At 43.2% G+C, this 23,069-nt stretch overlaps 1 protein-coding gene across 2 annotated transcripts in view; it reads left to right on the top strand.

The window, feature by feature from the left end:
* The window catches only part of LPL (lipoprotein lipase), a 98,120-nt gene that overhangs the window by 25,744 nt on the left and 49,307 nt on the right, over nucleotides 1-23,069 (top strand). Inside the window, exons 1-2 of one of the 2 annotated variants that reach the window (XM_029601773.1) lie at nucleotides 6,391-7,198; nucleotides 17,471-17,646. In XM_029601773.1, the coding sequence (XP_029457633.1) occupies nucleotides 7,117-7,198; nucleotides 17,471-17,646 (258 nt within the window). In that variant the 5' untranslated portion in view covers nucleotides 6,391-7,116. Of the gene's footprint in view, nucleotides 1-6,390; nucleotides 7,199-17,470; nucleotides 17,647-23,069 lie in introns of those variants that run through there. The other variant, XM_029601767.1, reaches the window with a different exon arrangement.

Below are 23,069 nucleotides of genomic sequence, written 5' to 3'. Positions count from 1 at the left end.
AACTGAAAACCGCAACAAGCCAAATTCTGTATGCACTACTACAATGTAAAAAACAGAAACATTACCATTCCTCATAAAACCAAATTAGTAAAACCATACCAATAAAAAGAATAATTAAAAACATTGAATAGAGTAATATTCAATAATTAAAAACTCATATAAAAATCTTCTGAACATCAATGAAATATTTCAGAACAGATATTTTACTAGGGATGTGAATCGGGCTTCGGACGATTGAAAATATCGGACGATATTTTCAAAATCGTCAGAAATCGGGGGCTCCCGATAAGAGAACTCCACGATTTTGTTCCTGGGGTTCTCCTATCATTTTGGGGGAGGGCGGGAAAAACGGCACACCAAAACAATCCCTTAACCCACCCTGACCCTTTAAAAGTGTTCCCTTAGCTTCCCCCACCCTCCCAAACCCCCCCCCAAAACATTTTACAAGTACCTGGTGGTCCAGTGAGGGTCCCGGGAGCCATCTCCCGCTCTCGGGCTGTTGGCTGCCACTAATCAAAATGGCGCCGATGGCCCTTTGCCCTTACCATATGACAGGGTATCCGTGCCATTGGCTGGCCCCTGTCACATGGTAGGAGCACTGGATGGCCCGCACCATTTTTAAAGATGGCGCTGGCAGTCCATTACGCCTACCATGTGACAGGGCCTGGCCAATGGCACGGATACCCTATCACATGGTAAGGGCAAAGGGCCATCGGCGCCATTTTGATTAGTGGCAGCCGACGGCCCCGAGAGCGGGAGATCGCTCCCGGGACTTCCACTGGACCATCAGGTACTTGTAAAAAGTTTTGGGGGGGTTCAGGAGGGTGGGGAAAGCTAAGGGAACAGTTTTAAAGGGTCGGGTGGGCTTTTTGTTTATCGGCGCAGCCGATAAACAAAACCGTGATAGGGCCACACAAAAAAAAATTAACGATGTGAATCGGAACCGGAATCGGAACCGATTCCAGTTCCGATTCACATCTCTACATTTTACATCAAATAATCCCAGCAATTAAAATAAGGATTTTAAAAATGTCCTGTTATCCATACCTTGGAACTTTTGATTTCCAGATGCCCTGAAATTGTCATAGATTAGCAGGCAGAGATTAACTGTGGTAGTTGTGCACACACATGTTCCCTCTCACTCCTCCACATACATACACTATGCTCTCTCTCACTCTCCCACACACATTCTCTCTCTCACTCTCCCACACACATGCACCCATGCTCTCTCACTCTCCCACGTACATGCCTCTCACACTTTCCCACAAGCACACATGCTCTCTCACTCTCCCATACACATGCAAACATGCTCTCTCTCACTTTCCCACACACAAGCACACATGTTCTCTCTCCCACATATATATGCTCCCACACTCTCCCACACACATGCTCTCACTCTCTCACATACGTGCTCTCTCTCACTTTCCCATGCACAAGCACACATGCTCTCTCACTCTCCCACATACATGCACACATGCTCTCTCACTCTCCCACATACATGCTTTCTCTCACTTCCTCCTTGACGTAGCAGGCAACAGCAGTCTCCTTCTTCAGCCCCCGTGGCCAAGGGAACAACTTCCGGCCATGGGGTCAAGCAAGGTCTAGCATTGGACTACTTCCAGCAGGGCAGGGTGCGCTCCTCCTTCTCCTCTATAGCAGGGCGGCCTGCCAAAATTGAAGGCATGGTAAGCACTGCTTTATTAAGTGTAAAAGTAGTGTGGCCCTGCCAGAATCAGCAGTGTTGCCTGCAGGGCCACTCAGACCATACTGTCGATTTTGACAGGACTGTGCTGCTTTTCCTCTTTTTGAGGACCCATCAGCCGGACTGCTCTCATTGAAACATGGCAGCGCTATGGCGCCTTTTGGTATCGGTGCCTATGAGTGTGGCCATATTGACCATAGGCACGCTACGACTCTGCAAACAATGGTAACTGGGAGATCCTGATAAGCAGTTCTTACCTCTCGCCACCATGGGGCTCTGTAATTTGGGAACTATCTGATTAGTCTTCCCAGCATCTTGGCCTGCACTTCTTGCTGGTGGCCATCTTATTTCCTGTCTGGGCACATATAATTTCCAGGTTTCCTGTCAGCAAGTTTCCAGAGCTTAGTTCTCATTCTCTGGCCCTCTGGTTGGAGTCCTACTTTCAGAGTCTGTCTTGCCGCATTAGCTCCAATGTATTCCTCACTTCTCTGGATCTGATTATTCATTTCATCTGGCTTTCCTGTTTCCATAGAAACATAGAAATATTGCAGCAGGAAAAGACCATATGTCCCAACTAGTCTGCCCATCTGTCTAATTTATCTAGCCCTTACAATTCCCAACACTCCCTCAGTGATCTCCTACATTTATCCCATGGTTTCTTGAATTCAGATATTGTTTTTACCTCTACCATGTTCACTGGGAGGTTGTTCAATGCATCCACTACCATCTCTGTAAAGAAATATTTCCTAAGATTACTTTTGAGTCTACCCCCTTTTACCCTCATCCCATGAGACCTTGCTTTAGACCCTCTTTTCCATTGCAAGAGGCTAGCCTCCTGTGAATGGAAACCTTTGAGATTTAAATATCTCTATCATATTTCCTCTATATCGCTTTTCCTCTAGGGTGTACATGTTTAGATCTTTTAATTTATCTCCATATGCTTTAGAAAGAACACTGACCAATTTAGTAGCCACCCTCTGGACTGACTCCATCCTGTTTATATCCTTTTGAAGGTGTGGTCTCCAGAATTATACACAGTATTCCAAGTGGGGTCTCACCAGGGACCTATTCAGGGGCGATATCGCCTCCATTTTTCTGTTTACTATTCCTCTCCCTGTGCAGCCAAATATCTTTCTGGCTTTTGCTGTTGCTTTATCCACCAGTTTGGCTACCTTATCCACCTGTTTGGCTACCTTAAGATCATCAGATACAATTACCCCCAAATCCCACTCTTTCTTTGTGCTTAGATTTTCACATTGTACTTTTCCCTTGACGTGTTTGATTCCTAAATGCATTACTCTGAACTTTTTAGCATTAAATCTTAGCTGCCAGTCTCTAGACTAGTGGTTCTCAACAGGTGTGTCGGGACACACTGGTGTGTTGCGAGGTCCTGGGATGTGTGTCGCAGGGCCAGCAGATGGCTGCCTCCTTATCAGCCCGGGTGAAAGTTGGTTTGCTTCTCTTACATTGGGCCTGATGGGAGGTGACTCTCACTTCTTTCTCTTCTTTCTGGCCCAGTGGGTGGCTGTTTCCTCCTTCACTCAGATCAGAGAGAGACATTGCCAGCTTCTGCTGTTCTGGACCTGATGGGATGCAAACTTTATCTTCCCCTGCTGAGTCTTGGAGTGATGCTGTGGATGATCTCTTCCCCATGTGAGGGTGGGGGAAAGTAGGTTGAGGATGCTGGGAAGATGAAGTGGAATGGAGAGGGAGCGTGGGGGCTGCTGAGAAGGAAGGGGTGGGAAACAAGAGGTGGGGTAGCTGGGCATGGAGGGAGATGGGATGAAGGGGAGAGGGAGAGTCAAACAGGGGAGAGAAGGAGCACAGGAAAGAGGATGTGGGGGGTCAGAAATGCTGGGCAGGGAGGGGAATGGGATGTAGGGGGTAGGGAGAGTCAAGCAGGGGAGAGAGGGAGCCAGGGAAGAGGATTTGGGGGTCAGGAATGCTGGGCAGGGATATGTATGAGTGGATGATTGAAAGGGAGTAATTGGGAAAAGTGAAGGATGATAGAGTCATGGGGGGGGAGTGACGGGGTGCAAGAGCCATACTATGTCAGTTTGGGGAATGTGCATTTCTTCTATCTTTCTACTTTGAATAGTGTAGGAGGATTTGTATTTCTGTTTCTAGCTCTGCATGCAGAGTGGTTTTTTGAGGTTTCCATTCCAGTTTTTGTCTCCACATTTGTAATTTGTGGTCTTTTATTCTGTATTTGGTGATGGTCAGATCTGTATGTGTGACTGAAGTGAGGTATTTTATTAGTAGATAGGGATTTGCATCAATCTTCTTTGTTGCATTTTCTCATTCTCAATTGGACATGCATTGGTGCTGCACTGCTGCCTTTTCACAGGAAGGGCTACTGCTGTTTGAGTTCTGGGAATTAGTGTTGCAGTGGTATGGAAGGTTTGCTACACATGTGCTGAGTGTTTTTTTTTCCAGGTTTTCTATTTTACAATGCACCAGGTAGTAAGGGAGTTTGTGTTTCTGTTACTGAGGTAGCCTCAGAATCAGGATATCATTCTTATATAGCGAGTTGTGTTTGAAATATCCTAGTTCTGCTCTGCATCCATTGTTTGGGGACAGGGGGGTGGGTTCCTGTGGATGCAGAGTATGGGGTAGATTTTCAAAGGGTTACCCCTGAAAACTTGCCTCTGCCTGGCCCTGCACGCGCCGAGCCTATCTTGCATAAGCTGGGCGGTGCGCGCAAGTTACGCCTGCGTAACTTCGATGATAGGCAAGCGTAACTTCGATGATAAAGGTCAGGGGGGTTTAGATAGGGCTGGGGGGCGGGTTAGGTAGGGGAAGGTGGGGGGAGGCGGAAGGAAAGTTCCATCCGAGGTCGCTCTGATTTCAGAGCGGCCTCGGAGGGAACGGAGGAAGGCTACGTGGCTCGGCGCATGCAAGTTGCACAATAATGCACCCCCTTGCGTGCGCTGACCCTGGATTTTATTACATGTGCGCGGTTGCGCGCATATGTTATAAAATCGGGCGTAGATTTGTTTGCGCCGGGTTGCATGAACAAATTTGTGCTCATGCGTATGTCTGAAAATCTACCCGTGTGTTTACACTTAGCCCTGTGATGGTCAAGTGTTCAGTGTGTCATGCCTGAAAGCATTATCTGCCAGGTGTATCCCAACAGAAGAAAGGTTGAGAACCACTGCTCTAGACTATTCCTTGAGCTTCACTAGATCCCTCCTCATGTTTTCCACACCTTCCTGGCTGTCTACCCTGTTCCAAATTTTGGTATCATCAGCAAAAAGCCAAACATTTCCCGACAATCATTCTGCTATGTCATTCACAAAATGTTGAAAAGAACAGGTCCCAGGATGATCCCTGAGGCACCTATTATTGTTTGTCAAGGGTGCTGAGTCATAGAAGAGCTTAGAACAGGGCTTCCCAAACCTGTACTGGGAACCCTATAGCCAGTCAGGTTTTCAGGATATCTACAATGAATATTCATGACAAAAATTTGCATATATTCTCCATGGTATGCAAACATACCTCATACATATTCATTGTGGATAGCCTGAAAACCATCGGACAGGCTGGGGACATACCTGAAGGAAGAACTAGAAGACTGGGAGAAAATAGGTGAGATGGAACAATAGTGGGCTAAATTAAAAGGAGCTATTACAAAGGCAACAAATCTATATATTAAAAAATTAAACAAAAGTAAGAGGATAAATAAATTGATCTGGTTCTCAAAGGAGGTGGCTAAAAAATAAATGCAAAAAGAGGAAATATTAAGAAAGGAATGGTGAATAAAATGGAAAATGTCAAAATGCTTCGTATTGCTCCATGGTGAGTCCACACCTTGAGTACTGTGTACAATTCTGGTCACCGCATCTCAAAAAATATATAGTTGCATTTGGAGAAGGTACAGAGAAGGGCAACCAAAATGATAAAGAGGATGGAACAGCTCCCCTATGAGGAAAGGCTAAAGAGGTTAGGGATGCTCAGCTTGGAGAAGGGGGTTATGATAGATGTCTATAAAATCATGAGAGGTCTAGAATGGGTAAACATGAATCAGCATTTACTCTTTCAGATAATAGAAGGACTAGGGGGCACTCCATGAAGTTAGCATGGGGCACATTTAAATCAAATTGTAGAAAATTCTTTTTCACTTAACGCACAATTAAACTCTGGAATTTGTTGCCAGAGGATGTGGTTAGGGCAGTTAGTGTAGCTGGGTTTAAAAAAGGTTTGAATAAGTTATTGGAGAAGAAGTCTATTAACTGGTATTAATCAAGTTGACTTAGGGAATAACCACTGCTATTACTAGCATTATTAACATGAAAGCTACTTAATGTTTGGGTGCTTGCCAGTCCATGTAACCTGGATTGGCCACTGTTGGCAACTTCTTATGTTCTTAACTTTTTTATATGCCCTTGCCTGCAAGCCAAAATGTAGAGCAAATGGGGCTGCTACATTGAGATAAACAGTAACTGCTGTAGACAAGTCTATTTCCTTAATGGTGCTTTAACTTAATCTCCAAGAAAGCTAAAACAATTGCATCAGCAACAGAGGCTAAAAGATGAATGTAAAAATCATGAGATCTGCAGCACCCTATCTGTACACGGAGAATGCAACCAATAGGAAAACTTGTAGATTTACACACCCACCGCCCACTCTTCTCCCACCTTTCCTTACTGCTAACTTCCCCTTTATTGTCTGGAGTGGTTTCAGATTACAGATCCAAACTTTGACAGCTCTAAAGAATACACGTTTTTGGCTCAAGCTGAATTATTTTATTTTCTTCGTTGCTGTATTAATGCTGTCTCCTTAAGACAGAAGTCTGAAGTTTTCACTAGTAAATATTTCCGTCCGGGGAATTACACTACCAGAAGTAGCACAAGCTAGAACTTATAAGAAGCAGACATCGTGGGAACATAGTTTTAAACTAGTCTTGGAATTTGAGTTATTGTACTCAACTCTGTCTCTCCCCCATCTTTCTTTCCGAAAACAAAATAGAAACCTTTTCTGCCTCTTATCTATACACTGTTGTGCAGATCTCAGCAGCTGTAGTGAAACAAATTCTGGTCTCTTTTTCATTGAATGCATCAATATCTTAGTCTTAGTCACTATCCTTTATTTGCATCATGGTTGCCAGAAATGTGATTTAGGGCCCGCCTCTTTTCTTTACTAAAGTATGATTTTTATGGCCAATAGGTGGGGAGACTTTGTATTTGCATATTTCAGTTGAACATAAGGAGACGGCAGCTTGGAAAGTGGCAGATTCAGGCTTCTGTAAGAGAAAAACAACTGCACTTTAAAGACAGCTTTGTAACTTCAGAAAACTTTAAGAAAGCTACTTAAAGCCTTCTCTCACCTACTGTGAAGTGGAAAAAGATCTGCAGTTTTTTTTTAATTTTGTTTTACCGATCAAGGGCATTCTTGTGAAAAGGAGCAAGAGAGCAATGCTTGCATTCTGTGTATGGTGGATATTCTGTTTCATTGACTTCAACCGAACTCTAGCAACCACTGAACCAACTCTCCCAAGTAAGTCCCTTTCTGTGAACAAACCGGGAAGCAAATATTTGCAGCCATTGTGTTGGTTATTAAAGGAATATTATCAAGACAAATTAATCAGTGCTGATATGTAATGCAAAAATTAGCCATATTTATACTTCAGGTATTTAGGATCAATAAAAGTAGATATGAAAGCAAGCTAATGTGATTTTTTTGCATGTATTTGACAATCTGATTACATGTAAATATATCCCCCCCCCCCCCCCCCTTTTTCCCATTGTAAATAGAAATAGGCATTGAAATAGCTATACTTTTAATCTCTGGGAAGTTTTCATATTCTTTCTGCTTGGACGCTCGCTAGTTTGTAAATCTTTTCAGCTGCTGCTCCCGGGAAACGACACTCTGTTGTGCCTGCAGGGAGATGACCGAGAGTAACCTCCGGTCGAGCGACCACATGAGCGTAAGAATGAATGGAACGTGGGCCAAGGTCACCCTGGTTCTTTCCCGCCTGGCAGCCGCCTCCCCCTCTCTCATTGGGCGATGGTTTATTGAGGGGTTGCCTCATTGGTTGTGCAGAGCGCACCCATCCTCCTCCCACCCTCACTCACTCAGTTCTTCCCTACGCTGAGCCTGCAGAGTGGCTCCCGCTCTCCTCCTCTGGCAGTTATAGCGTTTGTTATTGTTGTGATGTAGTGGAGGAGATGCTGCCTTAGATTCCTGTGTATATTTTCGCTTTGCTTTTTTGTTGCCTTCATCAAGCCTGTAACTTGAGTGTCTGAAGTAAAACAGAATGTAGGGAGAAATTAATTCCCCACACATGCTTCCCTTTGTAAAACTTTGACACGCTGCAAAATATCCTTTTTTTAAGCCTGTACACTTTGTTGTTCCACCTGGTCACTCCAACGCTTCAAAAGCACTGAAAATAAAACAAAACAAAAAACAATTGACAGTAAGTTTGAAAACTCTGATTACTGACGTTTTAAAGAGAAGTGAGTTTTTGCCGTCTTGTTGAAATGCATTGATCTATGGAAGATTTTTATTGAGGGACTGAACTAGAAAATGTGACCTTAAAAAAAAAATAGAGAGTGAGAGAGAGAGTGTGTGTGTGTGTGTGTGTGTAAGTGAGATCTTTCTAATCTAAGGTGAGCAGGGAGCTTTGTGTCTTAAGGCATAAACCTGAGCTCCCCTGCATGTAAGGATTGGCAGTTCTGTTTTTCTTAGAGAAATTTAAATTACAAGACTAAAGATGCAATGGGGTAAAGCCAGTCTCCCATGATAAGGACTTATCTAAGACCCACAATTATTAGAATGATATTGTTCATGTGCTAAGCTAAAATCTCCTATGACATAATTACAAGCACAAGTAATTAAAGAATAAGCCTGTTTCATTGTTCCAAAGGGATACAGTCCCATAGAAATGTGTCAATTGTGATAATGAATAATAATTCTGAGAGGAATATACTGTAATAAGAAAAAAAAAACATGTTCACTCATGTTTTTTTCCTTATAACAGCATATTCCTCTCAGAAATAACAGGTAAAGCAATATTTGTTCCAGTCACCAGCAGAATTATGAAAAAAATTTGAGTTGGAGCTTTTTAGCTAAAATCAAATGTACTGTCCCCCCTTATAATTTTGTTGGGTATAATATGAAACTAGAAGTTACTGTTTAAAGGAAGAGTTCAAATTTATTTCAAAAGATATGGGAAAGGAAGACCTAACTGCAGCTCTAGACATATTTCAGTACAATTTGTGGCTTAATCTGTTGGAGAGATCAGTTAGGTCTGGCTATTCCAAAGTAAAGAAGGATAGACGATTTGTGGATACCCTGGGCTAGTGGAATGGCTGAGTCCTCAGAGCACAGTGGACAATAGGGATGTGCAGAGCAAAATTTTATGTTCATATTTTTTATGTCCGAAAGGGGGTCCCACTTGCGGCCAATATGGACATAAAAAAAATCCAATGAGTTGGGTATATGTACATATGTGCAAAAAAAAATTTTAAACCCCCTCACCCTCCTTAATCCCCCCCCCCAGACTTACCACAACTCCCTGGTGATCGAGCGAGGAGTGAGGACGTCATTTCTGCAATCCTTGGCGAGAAGCATGTGACGTCGGTGGCACGTCGAGTGACGCGGCGTCACGTGATTCCCGGCTCGTTCGCGCCGGACGGCTCGTTCGGCCCAAAAAGAACTTTTGGCCAGCTTGGGGGGGCCTCCTGACCCCCCCAAGCTGGCCAAAAGTTCTTTTTGGGCCGAACGAGCCGTCCGGCGCGAACGAGCCGGGAATCACGTGACGCCGACGTCACGTGATTCCCGGCAAGTTCGCGCCGGGAATCACGTGACGGGTCAGGAGGCCCCCCCAAGCTGGCCAAAAGTTCTTTTTGGGCCGAACGAGCCGTCCGGCGCGAACGAGTCGGGAATCACGTGACGCCGGCGTCACTCGACGTGCCGCCGACGTCACATGCTTCTCGCCAAGGATTGCAGAAATGGCGTCCTCACTCCTCGCTCCATCACCAGGGAGTTGTGGTAAGTCGGGGGAGGGATTAAGGAGGGTGAGGGGGTTTATATTTTTATTTTGGCTCAACAATCGCAATTTCCCACATATCGAACATATCTATGTTCGATATGTGGGAAATCCGATCGTTTATGTCGAATCAATTTTTTAAGTAAAAAAAAAATATGAGTTGCGTTTTACTAATGCGGTCAATCCGAATGCACACCCCTAGTGGACAATAATATTGAAATGTTATTGGTTTTATGATTAAGAAACCTACTCTTTTTCAGTACAAGAATATGTAATATATCTCTCAGTGGGAGCTGAAAGTGTATATTTATCATAAAAATAATGAAGACTTTCTGGTTTGTGTGCCAGAAGATATCTGCTAGTCTGCATTCAAAGGTATAATTCTGGTAATATTGGGGAGAATTTTCTAAATTGAAAAAACAAAACAAAACTTGCTTTAGAATGAACACTAGAGAGATGAATAGTATAAAAAAAAGAAAAAAGTGCTGCTTCAGTATAGACAAGCAAAAAGTGCTTGAGTTAAGTATTTATTTCATAGAAAGATAACCTACGTGGACAGAAAGCTCCTTTGACTGTTCAGCATGCTGTGATGTGTTTGTCATTTTACCATTCTCTCACATTGGCCACTCCCCTGCCTCTCATTTTTTGCATGTTGAGGGGAAGGAGGGCGATGTGAATGAATTTGTAAAGGAAGCTCTTATTGGTTGGGGTCTTAGACTTGGCTTTCTGTGATATATTTACTATTGGTGTATGGGAGGAATATAAGCCTCAGTTTAATTATGAGTGATGTGAGCCAGTTAGTTACAGATAGCTTTGTGCTTACAGTCTGTCTCTACCTACTAGAGATGTAGGTTTCTGGAGAATTATAATACCATCAATACCGCAGAATACCGGCACCAATAAAGCTTTCAAATCCAGAAAATAATCCCAGCATGAGAAATCTGTGTCTTTGGAGTAGCAGTATTAGTAAGATTTTTAAAAATAAATAAAAATGGCTATAGCTGAATTCATTTTACTTCTTCCTTCTTTTAAATTAACCCATTCTGAAGAGACACATGAAAGGACATTTTTATCGCAGGCCCTGTACAGTGGAATTAATTGCCTGAGCTGCTACAGGATTCCAAACACGTGAAAACTTTTAAGAAACTCTTAAAAACTTATTCCAGTTATCTTTAAATGCTTAAACTAAAGATGCCAGAAAGGCTTTTTTCCCCAGTACTCATTGTTTTAGCACTGATGGCTCAGTTAAGTTTTACTTGCTTAGTCTTTTAATTATTTATTGTTTTTATGTTGTCTAGTCTGTATGATATGAATTGTTAGTATTTGTTTTAAATGTTACTGCTTTTTATTAATGCTTTATTGCAAACTGCTTTGAACCATGTCTAGGTGGTATAAAAATGTGTTAAATATATTATGGTTTCATATTTTGATTTTTATTTTATTTCTGTTGAAATAGTTTGCCAAATGCTTGACAGGTCATCCTGCTTAACTGTTACCACTGCATCAAAATAAATTGAAGTGCTGCTGCTCTGACATTGATCAGAATCCTATTGTATAAATATATTTTTTAAAAACAGGTGCTGACACCATTGTAAAGCACATATATCTCATATTCCCAACTTCTTTAGAAATGAAAGAAATGCTAGTAAAAGTGTTAGGACAAAAAAGAAAGAGAATCCTTAAAAGTAAAACTAGAAATGGAACCTGACCAGTCACTAAAACTCCAGAGCACAGCAGATAAGCCCTAGTGCAACTCCTGTCCTTGAGAGCTACAAACAGGCTCGGGTTTCAGCATATTCAGGACTGTACATGAGAGAGATTTGCATGTACTGCCTCCATTGTATGCAGATCTATCTCATGCATATTCATTGTGGATATCCTGAAAACTTGGGCACCCCTGCCCTAGTATAATCTGTGGAAAATGACTGCATGTGCCTTTAAATGATGTGCTTAGGTTGAGAGGCCCCTAGTTTAGAAACTGAATAGAGGTCTGAGCAGTTCCAGGATTGTTGTTGCAGCTACTGTTTAATAATGGAAGCTAGAGATGTGAATCGGATCCGATATCGGATCCGATTCACATCCGATATTGGATCCGATTCACATCTATAGAGATGTGAATCGGAACCAGAATCGGATCCGATATCGGATCCGATTCACATCCCTAATGGAAGCTACCAGTTGTTAACAGTGACAGTGCCTGTAGATGAAATCTGTAAATGTATTCTACTTCTGCATGTAAATAGTGCACTGTTTAGAGCCCAACTGGGGCTGTATGTCTGGACTTTTTTCAAGGTGCCAGTCTGGAGAGTGAGAGCATCTGCAGATTGATCTGAGCCAGTTCCCTTAGCAGGACAGAACAGGAGACAGATCCCATCTACAGGGGGTTCTAGTACAGCTTTTCCAGTGAGAGAATTCACTCTCAGGTCCACTACACCATCTGTTGGACCAAGATCACTAAGAACCTTAATACCCCTGTACATGGGCCATACTTGCTGTAATCCCAGCTTGGAGGTAACAGAGACAAGAAACAATCTTTAGGGGGGAATTTTCAGACTGTTGCATTGGGTCAAAGTGAGAACTTCTACCTATGCACTTTGCACTGATTGCAAAGAGAAAGTATGGGCATGCTCTCTCCTACGGTAGGATAGAAAGAACTTTAAAACAGTTGCACCTGCTTTTTGTGGGATTACTCTTTCCTTGCAAAACACACACTGCATGGAAAAAGCAATATCTGTGCACTCTTTTCCTCCTCTGATTAGCACATAGCAGAAGAAGAGAACACCTCTAAATGCAGCTTTTAGCCATATTGGGGAAGATGAAGGGCAATTTCCAGGCAGCTAGTTTACTTACTTAATTCACTATTTCCTCACAGAAATGGCTTTGAAAATTGTTCTCTCCAGGATTAGATAATCTGTTTTTTATTTTTACTATCAACTGGTTATGTTGTAATTTCCTAATGCTAATGTATAGAACTGTGCAGCCATTTCTCCAGGTTTAAGGACTGAATGTGGCAGTAATATAGTATCATTGCCCATGACCAGAAAATAACAGACACAGTTTATTTAGTTCACAGATTTTTTTTTTAGCAGTTACAAATATATATTTATTGCTGTGAAAGTATGTACAGTTTTGTTTTCCCTTGCTTTTGACTTATAGAAGTCTTTCTGAGGAAGTCAACCATTTTTTTTGCCATCTGGTATAGTTAGTAAACAGCGCCAACAGTGATTTATTTGGAAGCGCTATGCCATTTGAACATCAAGTGCAAGTGCAATTAAGTTTTTATGTTAAATGTTATGGTTTGTTTTTGCAGTTGATTCATCATCTGTCTTTCTGTTTTTGATTTGTATTGACTGCAGTTACATCATTCTGATTTGATTGATTTGATATTGCTTTGTATGCTTTTTATATTTTTTAATGGTTTGCATTTTTTTACTTTACTATGTTATACTAGGCTGAACTATTGTATTATTTAAATTTAGGGGTAGATTTTATAAACTTGCACGCGTGCGTCCATGTGCGCATGCAACCCAGCACGCACATGGATGCCCGATTTTATAACATGCACGCGCAGATGTGCGCATGTTATAAAATCGGAGGTCGGCGAGTGCAAGGAGGTGCACAATTGTGCACCCTGCACGCACCAACGCCTGCGGCCTTCACCCGTTCCCTCCCAGACCGCTCCGATTTCGGAGCGGCCTGGGAGGGAACTTCCCCACCCCCTACCCTAACCTCTCTTCCCCTTCCTCTAACCAACCCACCCCCTAACCTCTAATCTAGGCCCCCCCCCCAAAAAAAATTGTTTTACCTGCTGCGCCTGCCGGCACCCGGCCAGCACACGATCCTCCAACCCGTATGACATAGTGAGGGCAAAGGTAGCGCCGGCGCCATTTTGAAGATTGGCAATATGGCTCGCGTGCAGGAGGTTGCTCCCGGACCACCGCTGGACTTTTGGCAAGTCTTGTGGGGGTCAGAAGGCCCCCCCCAAGCTGGCCAAAAGTCCCTGGTGGTCCGGGGGTGATCTCCAGCAGGCGTGACGTCGGGAGCCAGGAAACAAAATGGCGCCGGCGCTACCTTTGCCCTGTCACATGATAAGTGCAAAGGGCCACCGGCGCCATTTCTCAACGCAGCGGTGGCCAGAGAGAGAGAGGGCGATCGCGTCGGGAACCCCCAATGGACCCCAGGTAATTTAAAACATTTTGGGGGGGTTCGGGAGGGTGGGGGATTTCTTTTAAAGGTTCGGGGAGGGTTTTAGGGTTTTTTTGGTGTGCCGGTTTTCTCGCGCCCTATTTAACGATACAGTACAAATGCCCCTGATGATAAATCGGGGGCATTTGTATTGTATCTGCACTCTAACGATTTTGGACGATTTTAAAATTATCTGACGATAATTTTAATCGTTCAAAAACGATTCACATCCCTACTGTGTATGAGACCGGGAGAAGGGAAGGATTGTTTGTATATGTGATAGAGGATTGATACCAGGTGTCTGTGTTTATGACAGATTGGGTGCAAGATTAGAGAATGGATGCAAGGGGGAGTAGGACCATAGCAATGCAGAGACAAATCTCCCTCTCCCCTCAATGTGATTCAGATCTTTCTCCCTTGATCTCAGATTTTAACACTCCCCCAAATCCTGAAATCTCCCTTCTTCCCTACCTCTCCCTTCTTCCCAGATCCTGGAATCTACTCCTCACCTCACCTACTCCTTTCTCTATCCCAGACAGACCTTGTCCATAGGTGCTATCAATCAGGGGTGCTGTCACATGAAAACCATCAGTCTCCTCCTCCCTTTCCCATGCCCCAACAGTGAACAGCAGTGAGGCTCAGAAGGCCGTGAAGAGCATCATCCTCCTCCCTTCTCCCACCCCTCGAAGTGAAGAGTACCACGAAAGGCATAGGCATCCTCCTCCTCCTCCGAATCCCTTGCCGCCCCTGGAAGTGAACCGCAGCATGGCTCAGAGGGCCACGAAAAACATCAATCTTCTCCCTACCCCTCTGGACAAGCAAGGAAGAGCAATGCGGTATGCAGGGCTGCGAAAAGCATTGATTTCATCCTCCCTCTTCCCACCCCAGCAGTGAGGAGCAGCAGGGCCTCAAGGAAGTATATTGGCCTCCTCCCCCCACACCAGCAATAAGGAGCGGAGCAGGCTGCCGAGAGCAAGAAGCACGGGTCTACTTCCCCATGCTGTAGCAAACCTGGAGGCTAGAAGGGAGACAGAGCCTATGAGTGTGTATGTGTGTGTATGTGCATGTGAGTGTATGATTGAGCAGGTGAGCATGTGAGTGTATGTGTGTATATAACTGAGCATGTGAGAGAGCCTATGAGTATGTGTGAATGATTGAGCATACGAGCAAATGAGCATATGTGTGTGTATTGGTGTGTATGACTGAGCAAGTGAGAGAGCCCGTGAGCGTGTGTGAATGATTGAGCATATGAGAAAATATAAGCTCGTGTGTGTGTGTATGATTGAGCATAAGAGAGAGCTTATTAGCTTGTGTGAATGACTGAGCATGTGTGAATAATTGAGCATGTGAGAACATATGAGCGTGTGTATGTGTGATTGAGTATGTGAATGTATGAGCACGTGTATGGGTGTTGGTGTATATGATTGAACATGTGAGAGAGCCTGTGAGCCTGTGTGAATGATTGAGCATATGAGAGCATATGAGCGTGTATATGATTGAATGAGCATGTGTGAATGATTGAGCATGTGAGAGCGTATGAAAGTGTGTATGTGTATGATTTAGCGTATAAGAGAGCCTATTAAATTGTGTGAATGATTGAGCATATGTGAATGATTGAGCATGTGAGAGCGTATGAAAGTGTGTATGTGTATGATTTAGTGTATAAGAGAGCCTATTAAATTGTGTGAATGATTGAGCATATGTGAATAATTGAGCATGTGAGAGCATATGCGCGTATATGTGTGTGATTGAGCATGTGAGAGTGCATGAGCATGTGTGTTTGTGTATGGTTGAGCATGAGAGAGAGAGCGCGAGCGAGCATGTCTATGTATATAGTTGAGCATGAGAATGCAAACAAGTATGTGTATGTATATGATTGAGCATGTGTGAGAAAAAATGGAGACATTTTGTTACACAACACTGTTCCCTTTACTAATCCATGACAATCTCATGTCATCTGCAAATCAAAATTTGCCAGGTATGGGCAGCAGGAATTTTTTTATCCTTATTTTTTTAATTATTAGATTTTTTTTATGTATCAGCTGTTTTGAAATATTTTATTGACATCTGGAAAAGTTTCATATGAGTTTTTAATTATTGGATGTTCTTTTTGTCAGTTGTTTTGAAATATTTATCATTTTTATTAGTATGGTTTTACTATTATTATATTTCTTGATTTTATTGTTTGATGTTCTATGAGGAATGATGTTATTTTTGTTTTTCTATCATTGCAATGCATACAGAATTTGGCTGCTTGTGGTTTCCATTTCATTTTTTGTCTGCATGTATCTGTTAACACTTTATGGTCTCTCTATTCTGATTTTGAGTGTCTGTCTGTGCTCTGAATGTGTGAACAATATGAGGTATTCTGCTAGTGTGCCATTGTTGTGTAGGGATATATATCAGCCTGGGTTGTTCTGTTTTCTTAACAGGAGGTGTATTGGCATTTTAGGGCCTGATGTAATATTTGCAGTGTTGCCTTTTCATAGGTATGGTTGTTAGTGTTTGAGACTGGCAGTTAGTGGTATTTTGGTATGGGAGCTTACTATATTGTAATTGCAATTGAATTTACTTATGGCTTTCTGAGGGGCAAGCCTCCACCTAATGTGATACCATAAGCCTAATGCCATATGAGTTCCAAGTGCTTTTTTTTTTTGCAGGGTTTTGAGGCTGGCACAATAGCAATGCATGTAAATGTAATGTACATGTTGTTGTAAGTGATATTTTTACCTGAGAATGTCCTTGTTCATGTAAATTCGGTATTATAAGTGCATAATTTTTCATTGTGCGTGGGGAAGGCATGACCAGGATGGGGATGACACTTGTGATTGAATTGGGAGGCCCATGACTGGGTTCTAAACAGGACTGACTGCAATGCCTGGAGCAAATAAAGTTGAGGAGAGGAGAATATAAATATAAGGAAAAAAGTTACCTGGTATTTATGAATGAAGGCTCCTGGAGCCAGGATCTCTGTATTGGTTCTGATTGAACAGGAAGCCCAAAGGAGCAGGAGGAAGCTGCTGGGCCAAAATAAAATAAAAACTCCTTCCATGTAACAGTCTCCCACTTGCGGTGTTGTAAATTGGCTATGGTTCTAATCCCAGAACCTCCCTCCCTCCCTCCCCCTCCTCTTCTCCCATCCCAGATTCCTGTTCTTCCCACCTTCCTCAATCTTCCCCATCTCCCATTGCCCCTTATCCCCAGTCCTCTTTCCCTCATTTCCCCTATCCCTAATCTTCTCACCTTCTCCTCACCCTTTTCCTGGTTCTCCTTCTCTCTCTCCCAATCCCATCCCTGAGATCTCCGCTGTACTGATGCTTGAGATCCAATAGAAAAATAAATAAGTTAGCCTGTGCCTTACACTTTCTTCTCCCTCTTGTTCAGCCTTACAGGGGAAAGGAGCAATAGCATCAACAGGGCCTGGGGGCAACCAAACCTTCAATTGTATCTGAAGGGAATTGTATCTGCTGCTTGTGCAGGTTAATCTCATAACTTCTGTTTTAGCGTTGCAACTGCTACTCCATGCATGTTAGCCCCATGCTTATTAGCCTAGTTATGATAAATCTCAGCCTTAGCTTTCTTTTCTGTTGTAGGCAGTCCCATAGAAAATGTATATGACTACAAGAACATTGAGAGCAAGTTTGCCTTGAGGACACCTGAGGAACCTGATGAGGATACCTGCTATCTTGTCCCTGGTCAGGTGGAAACAATCTCACAATGCAACTTCAACCACACAAGTCAAACATTTGTGGTGATCCATGGATGGACGGTAAGAGCTAGGGATGTGCAGCAGGGACGGATACATTCGATTCGGTATTCATATTTGACGGGACCCAAATCTGTTACATCCGTTTTTGGGGACCCCGATTCGTCCATTAGTTACATATGGTATTCGTTTCCCATTAAAGTTAAAAGAAAAAAACCATCCCAACCCTTTAAATTTAATTAACTACAACCCCCCATCTTCCTGACCTTCCCAAGACTTGCCAAAAGTCCCTGGTGGTCCAGCGGGTGTCCTGGAGTATTCTCCTGCACTCGGTCCGTCGGCTGCCAGTATTCAAAATAGCCCCGATAGCCTTTGCCCTTACTATGTCACAGGGGCTACCGGTGCCATTGGTCGGCCTCTGTCACATGGTAGGAGCACAAGATGGTGCCAGCTGTTCATTGCTCCTACCATGTGACAGGGGCCGACCAATGGCACCAGTAGCCCCTGTGACATAGTAAGGGCAAAGGCTATCGGTGCCATTTTGAATACTGGCAGCCGACGGTCTGAGTGCAGGAGATCGCTCCAGGACACCCGCTGGACCACCAGGGACTTTTGGCAAGTCTTGGGAAGGTCAGGAGGGTGGGGGTTTTATTTGTTAGTGATACGTTGCATTCGTGGGGGTTCGCCATATGTTTCAGAACCCCACAAATGCAACGAATAGGGACCTATATGTTGCGGATTGCGCATTTGTTCAAAACGAATGCACATCCCTAGTAAGAGCAGCATTGTTAAAAGACATAGGGACCTTCCCAGACATCACAAGAGATCTGTTTCACAATGACATAGCTAGTAATACAAACTGATGTGTATTAAGAAAAGTGCTCTGTTTTTTGTGTCTCCTTTTTGGTTTGTTTTATGTTTTTCTTTGAACCAGGAATAGAAAATGCTGGCTCTTAATAGCATTTTTGATGTCGAGTTTATCTGTAACCTAACATGTTTGAATCCTGGATTGTCACTCACATCTGATATACAGCATCCCTTGCCAAATATCTCCATTCCTTTCTTACAAGTAATACACACAGGAATAGTATAGCTGGCTGCAGTTATACAACTTGAATGCATATGGATCTCAGATGATATAAACACAGCATGTCATCATGCTGTGTTTATATCATCTATGCAAAGCTTTCTGGTACACTTGCTTACTGTTTCACTTGCTTACTTTTCAAGTGCTTAAGGTTTGCGTTATAAAAAAGATCTGTTGTTGCTTTCCAACCTGAGCTTTTCTGTCATAAGGGTCTGCTTGTTATATGTAAAGCCTGTTGCTAAGTTATTGTTTACTGTAAACCGAGGTGATGTATATCTATATGTACCGCGGTATATAAAAATCTCCAAATAAATAAATAAATAAATGACTAAAAGCAGGGATAGACCACCTTTCTTAAGTTCTTAAGTTTTTAATTCTATGGTAAAAATACTTTTACCGGCCTTTCTTCTTTCCAGCTTGTTGCAAGCTTCCAAGTTCTCTCCCCCTACTTATTGTTATCTTTCGTTTACGTGAATTTGTTACTCTAGTTATTTTCCCTTTGTTAAACTGTAAACCGATCCGATATGGTAATTTACTATGAAGGTCGGTATAAAAAACTGTTAAATAAATAAATAAATAAACTTTCTGAAGTGGTGTCCAAGATTTAAATCGGGGGTAGGTAATGTTGGTTCTCGTGTGCCACAAGCCAGTCGGCACCCTCATCCATCAGATTCCTTTCATACAATTCTTGAATATTTTGACATTAATTTTCAGGTAAAATGTTTGAATTATTTTATTTTATTTAAAACTTTTTTATACCGACATTCACAGGAATATCACATCGGTTTACATTGAACAGGGGAAACAGTAAACTTTAGGAGTAGCAATTAGAAATTACATGGAACAAGGGAGAATTATATAAAAATGATTGAAACTGATATGTTTTTCCTCATGTAAAACAAAAATTATAAAAAGGAAAAGTGAAAAATATCTCTCACTCTCTCCTCCTTAATTATCCCTCTGTTAGAACAGAAGAGGTCAGGCTTCTGTAGATCCAACCACAAACTACACGTTAGTAGAATACCTCACCTCAGTCACACATGCAGAACCTTACCAAATACAGAATAAAGTGGCCATAAAAAAGTAGAAATACAAATATACAGATAAAAAAAAGACTGGAAAGAACAATAGGCCAAATTCTGTATGCAGTGCAACAATGGAAACATTATGTGTCAAAAAATATCAAACAACAAAATTAAGAAATATAAAACATCAATCATAATAGTAAAACTATACTAATAAAAAACAATAAATATTTCAAAACAGCTGATGAATAGGATAACATCCAATAATTAGAAACTCCTACACACATTTTTAAAAAGTTTACGAACACCAATAAAATATTTCAAAAAAGCAGGCACATCAAATAAAACCCAATAATAATTAAAACTTACAAGGATAAAAATTGCCCTACTTTCCATACCTTCCAGTCTCCCTGAGAGTGTCATAAATTAGTTGGGGATGGGGGAGGGTGCAAACATATTTTCTCTTCTGTTGCGGATATGGATCCTTGGACCGAGGCGGATTTGGCGCAACCTACAGGGAGGAGCCCTACAGGTCCCCACTGTTGCCAAGCGGAGCTGGCTGGAGCAGAGGCCCAATTGGAGCTTTGCCAATACCAGCTATGCTCTCCTTAGGTCCTCAGCTGCCAGGGTCGGCTGGTCTTTCTGGCCTGTATGAAGGTGATGATCCATTGCAATGGAGATGTTGCAGGCCAGCACAGAGAAAGAAGCAAAGTCAGGGCATGCAGCAATCAGGGCAGGCAATGGTTGAACGCTGTCAAGTTCAAGCCGTGGTTGGAGGCATGCAGAGTTCGAAGAGTGTCGAGGTCCAGGCTGTTGGCGAGGCAGGTGGAGATCAAGTAGAGACGTTGAGAAGGCAGTGGTCAAAGGCAGGCGGAGGTCAAGCAGCGTCAAGGTCCAGTCCATGGGTCAAGCCAGCAATCCAATCCAAGGCAGAGTCAGAGCCAGTCCATGGTCAAGCCAGAAGTCCAATCCAAGGGGACCACAGGAGCAGGAGACACTGAAGACAGACAAGGAAAACTGACCACGAAGACAAGAACTCGAGATGAAATGGACAGCCAAACAAGAACTGGAAAGAGACACAGGAACACACAGCAGGAACAGGAGCCAGGAACCAGAAATAAGAGTCAGGAACAGGAACACGGTGGCAAAGCACGTCCCAAGGTGAGACGACCTATTGCTGAGGCACTGGAGGGTTCTCCTTCTTAGCCCTTAATAGGGCTAGATGAATGACATCATCAGGAGGCGCCTCCAGAGGTTTCCCGCTGCTGACTCTTTAAAGTTAGGGCAGTCGTTGCGTGCATGCCTTAAGGATCCGGTAGCATTCTGCCGCGAACAGGAGAGAAGTCGTGGTGCAGCCTCCCACCGTGCTCTGAGGAGGGCCCAACGCCGAGGAGTGAATGGGAGTCTGGAGGCAGTTACGGCAGGGGGCCATATCCCAGAAGGCCGGTGCGGCATTGGAAGGCGGAGAGAGCGGGCCTGGCCTGGTGGTAAGGGTGGCAGGCTGCGGAACAGGCCGCAGTCCACCGAATGCAACATCTTCCCTCTCTCACATACACAAATTTTTTTGTCTCTCTCACACACACACACACACACACTCACATCCTTCCAACCCCATTCTCTGTCACCCACCCATTCCCATAGAGGCTGCCTGCCATCCACCCACCCAGGCTCTCACTAAAACAAACACACACACACACAAACGCAAACACACACACACACACAGACTCGGACATACACTCTTACGGTCTGGGTCTCTCAATTCATGTTGCAAGATGGGCTCAGCAGTAATCTGCCAGACCTGTCTGAATCTTCAGCTGCCAGTGGGATGAGATCTGCTGGTGGTCACTGGGTGCTTCCTCTGTCTTCAGCTACCACAGCAGTAAATGGCCAGTTGAGTCATGTGGTGGGTGGCTTAGTGGACACTGGCTACTGCCACTGCAGCTGCTTTGATTCAAACAGGAAGCTCTGTGCTGGCAAGATACCTCCCTTCCTCATGCCAGCAGCAGGAGATGACAACCTCAGCACGGTGCTTCCTGCTTACATTGGAGCAGCAGAGGCAGCGACCGGAGTGTCCGCTAAGCTTCTATTCAGCCGTGCCACTGAAAATGGTCATGCGTGCCATAGATTGCCAACCCCTGGACTAAAGTATCAGCTACCTTTTTTTGCAGTTTTATCTTCCCATTCATCCTATAGTGTAAATACATCATTGTTAAGACATGATTAAGTATAGTTTTGTATAAAAACTAAAGCAGATTTAACTAGAGCTCATAGCTCATCCTGGACAATTTGATATCTTGGGCTCCTGTAGTTGTTTTGTAACTGCTGAATTATACTCACCTCTTAAGATCATAGCATGGTTCCCCATTTGAAGTCTGAAAAGTGGCTGTTAAGTGGTTTGGGTAGTTTGGTAGTTTCCTTGATGATTCATTCAGGTACACAGAAATCTTCTAAAAGAACTTTACCAGATTGCCTTTAGTATTATATTATGAGGATAACGTTAATACATGCATAAATAAGCCAATGATTGGGCATGCACACACAGTCACACATGTTTTATACGTTGTACGCAAATGTGTGCACACTATACACTTAGTTCATCCCAACATGCTGGCATATCTATAAGATATGTGGCATGTATTTTCAATGTGCCACATAGAAATAGCGATGCGTGAGTTTTGTGAGACTTATCCGGGTCCCTTACCCACAGATGTCAAACTTTATCCAGATAAGTGGCACAGGTCTTTTATACATGAGTATTTGTGCTCCTAATTGTAACCATTTACACGTAGAGGTTTCACTCACATATTTTCCTTAGCACTTGTTGGTCGTTTATGCGTGTAAGTCATCCACTTTTGTAACATGCGCTCGTGAAGTGAACTACCAGTTTTACCAATTAGTCCACCAGTTTCCCAATCTGTCTCTAACTCATGTAGACCCCCCTTCCCACCCCGGTTCTTCAGCTTGAACTCCCCCAGTTTACCCAGACCCCTCGCCCAGTCAGTATTTTTATTCTCACATATGCCTGGTAATTAGCAGGAGTAAATATACACATCTAGCAAACCTCCACGTGTCATTTTCAGAGGTTATAAAATAGCAACTTCTGTGTGTAAATGATTGCCCCCATCCCAGAATGCCTCTGGCCCACCCCTTTTTTATACAAGCAATTTACTTGTGCTCCATTTCTTGCACATGTATGTCTGAGGTTTATAAAACTGCATTTATGTGCACATGTGCTGATTTTCATGAACTCATCTCTTTGAAGATTCATCTTTTTTGTGTTTCCCAACCCGTGTGCTTTCAGAGCTAATCAGGTATGCCCTGGAAATGTCACCACTGCTTGATGGTCAGATCCAGGCCAGCACCTGGGCTCTGCC

This window comes from Rhinatrema bivittatum, chromosome 1 (assembly GCF_901001135.1).
Source record: "Rhinatrema bivittatum chromosome 1, aRhiBiv1.1, whole genome shotgun sequence".
Taxonomy (NCBI): Eukaryota; Metazoa; Chordata; class Amphibia; order Gymnophiona; family Rhinatrematidae; genus Rhinatrema; species Rhinatrema bivittatum.
The sequence above is the reverse complement of the archived record's forward strand: the minus strand, read 5'-3'. Positions and strand labels throughout refer to the sequence as shown.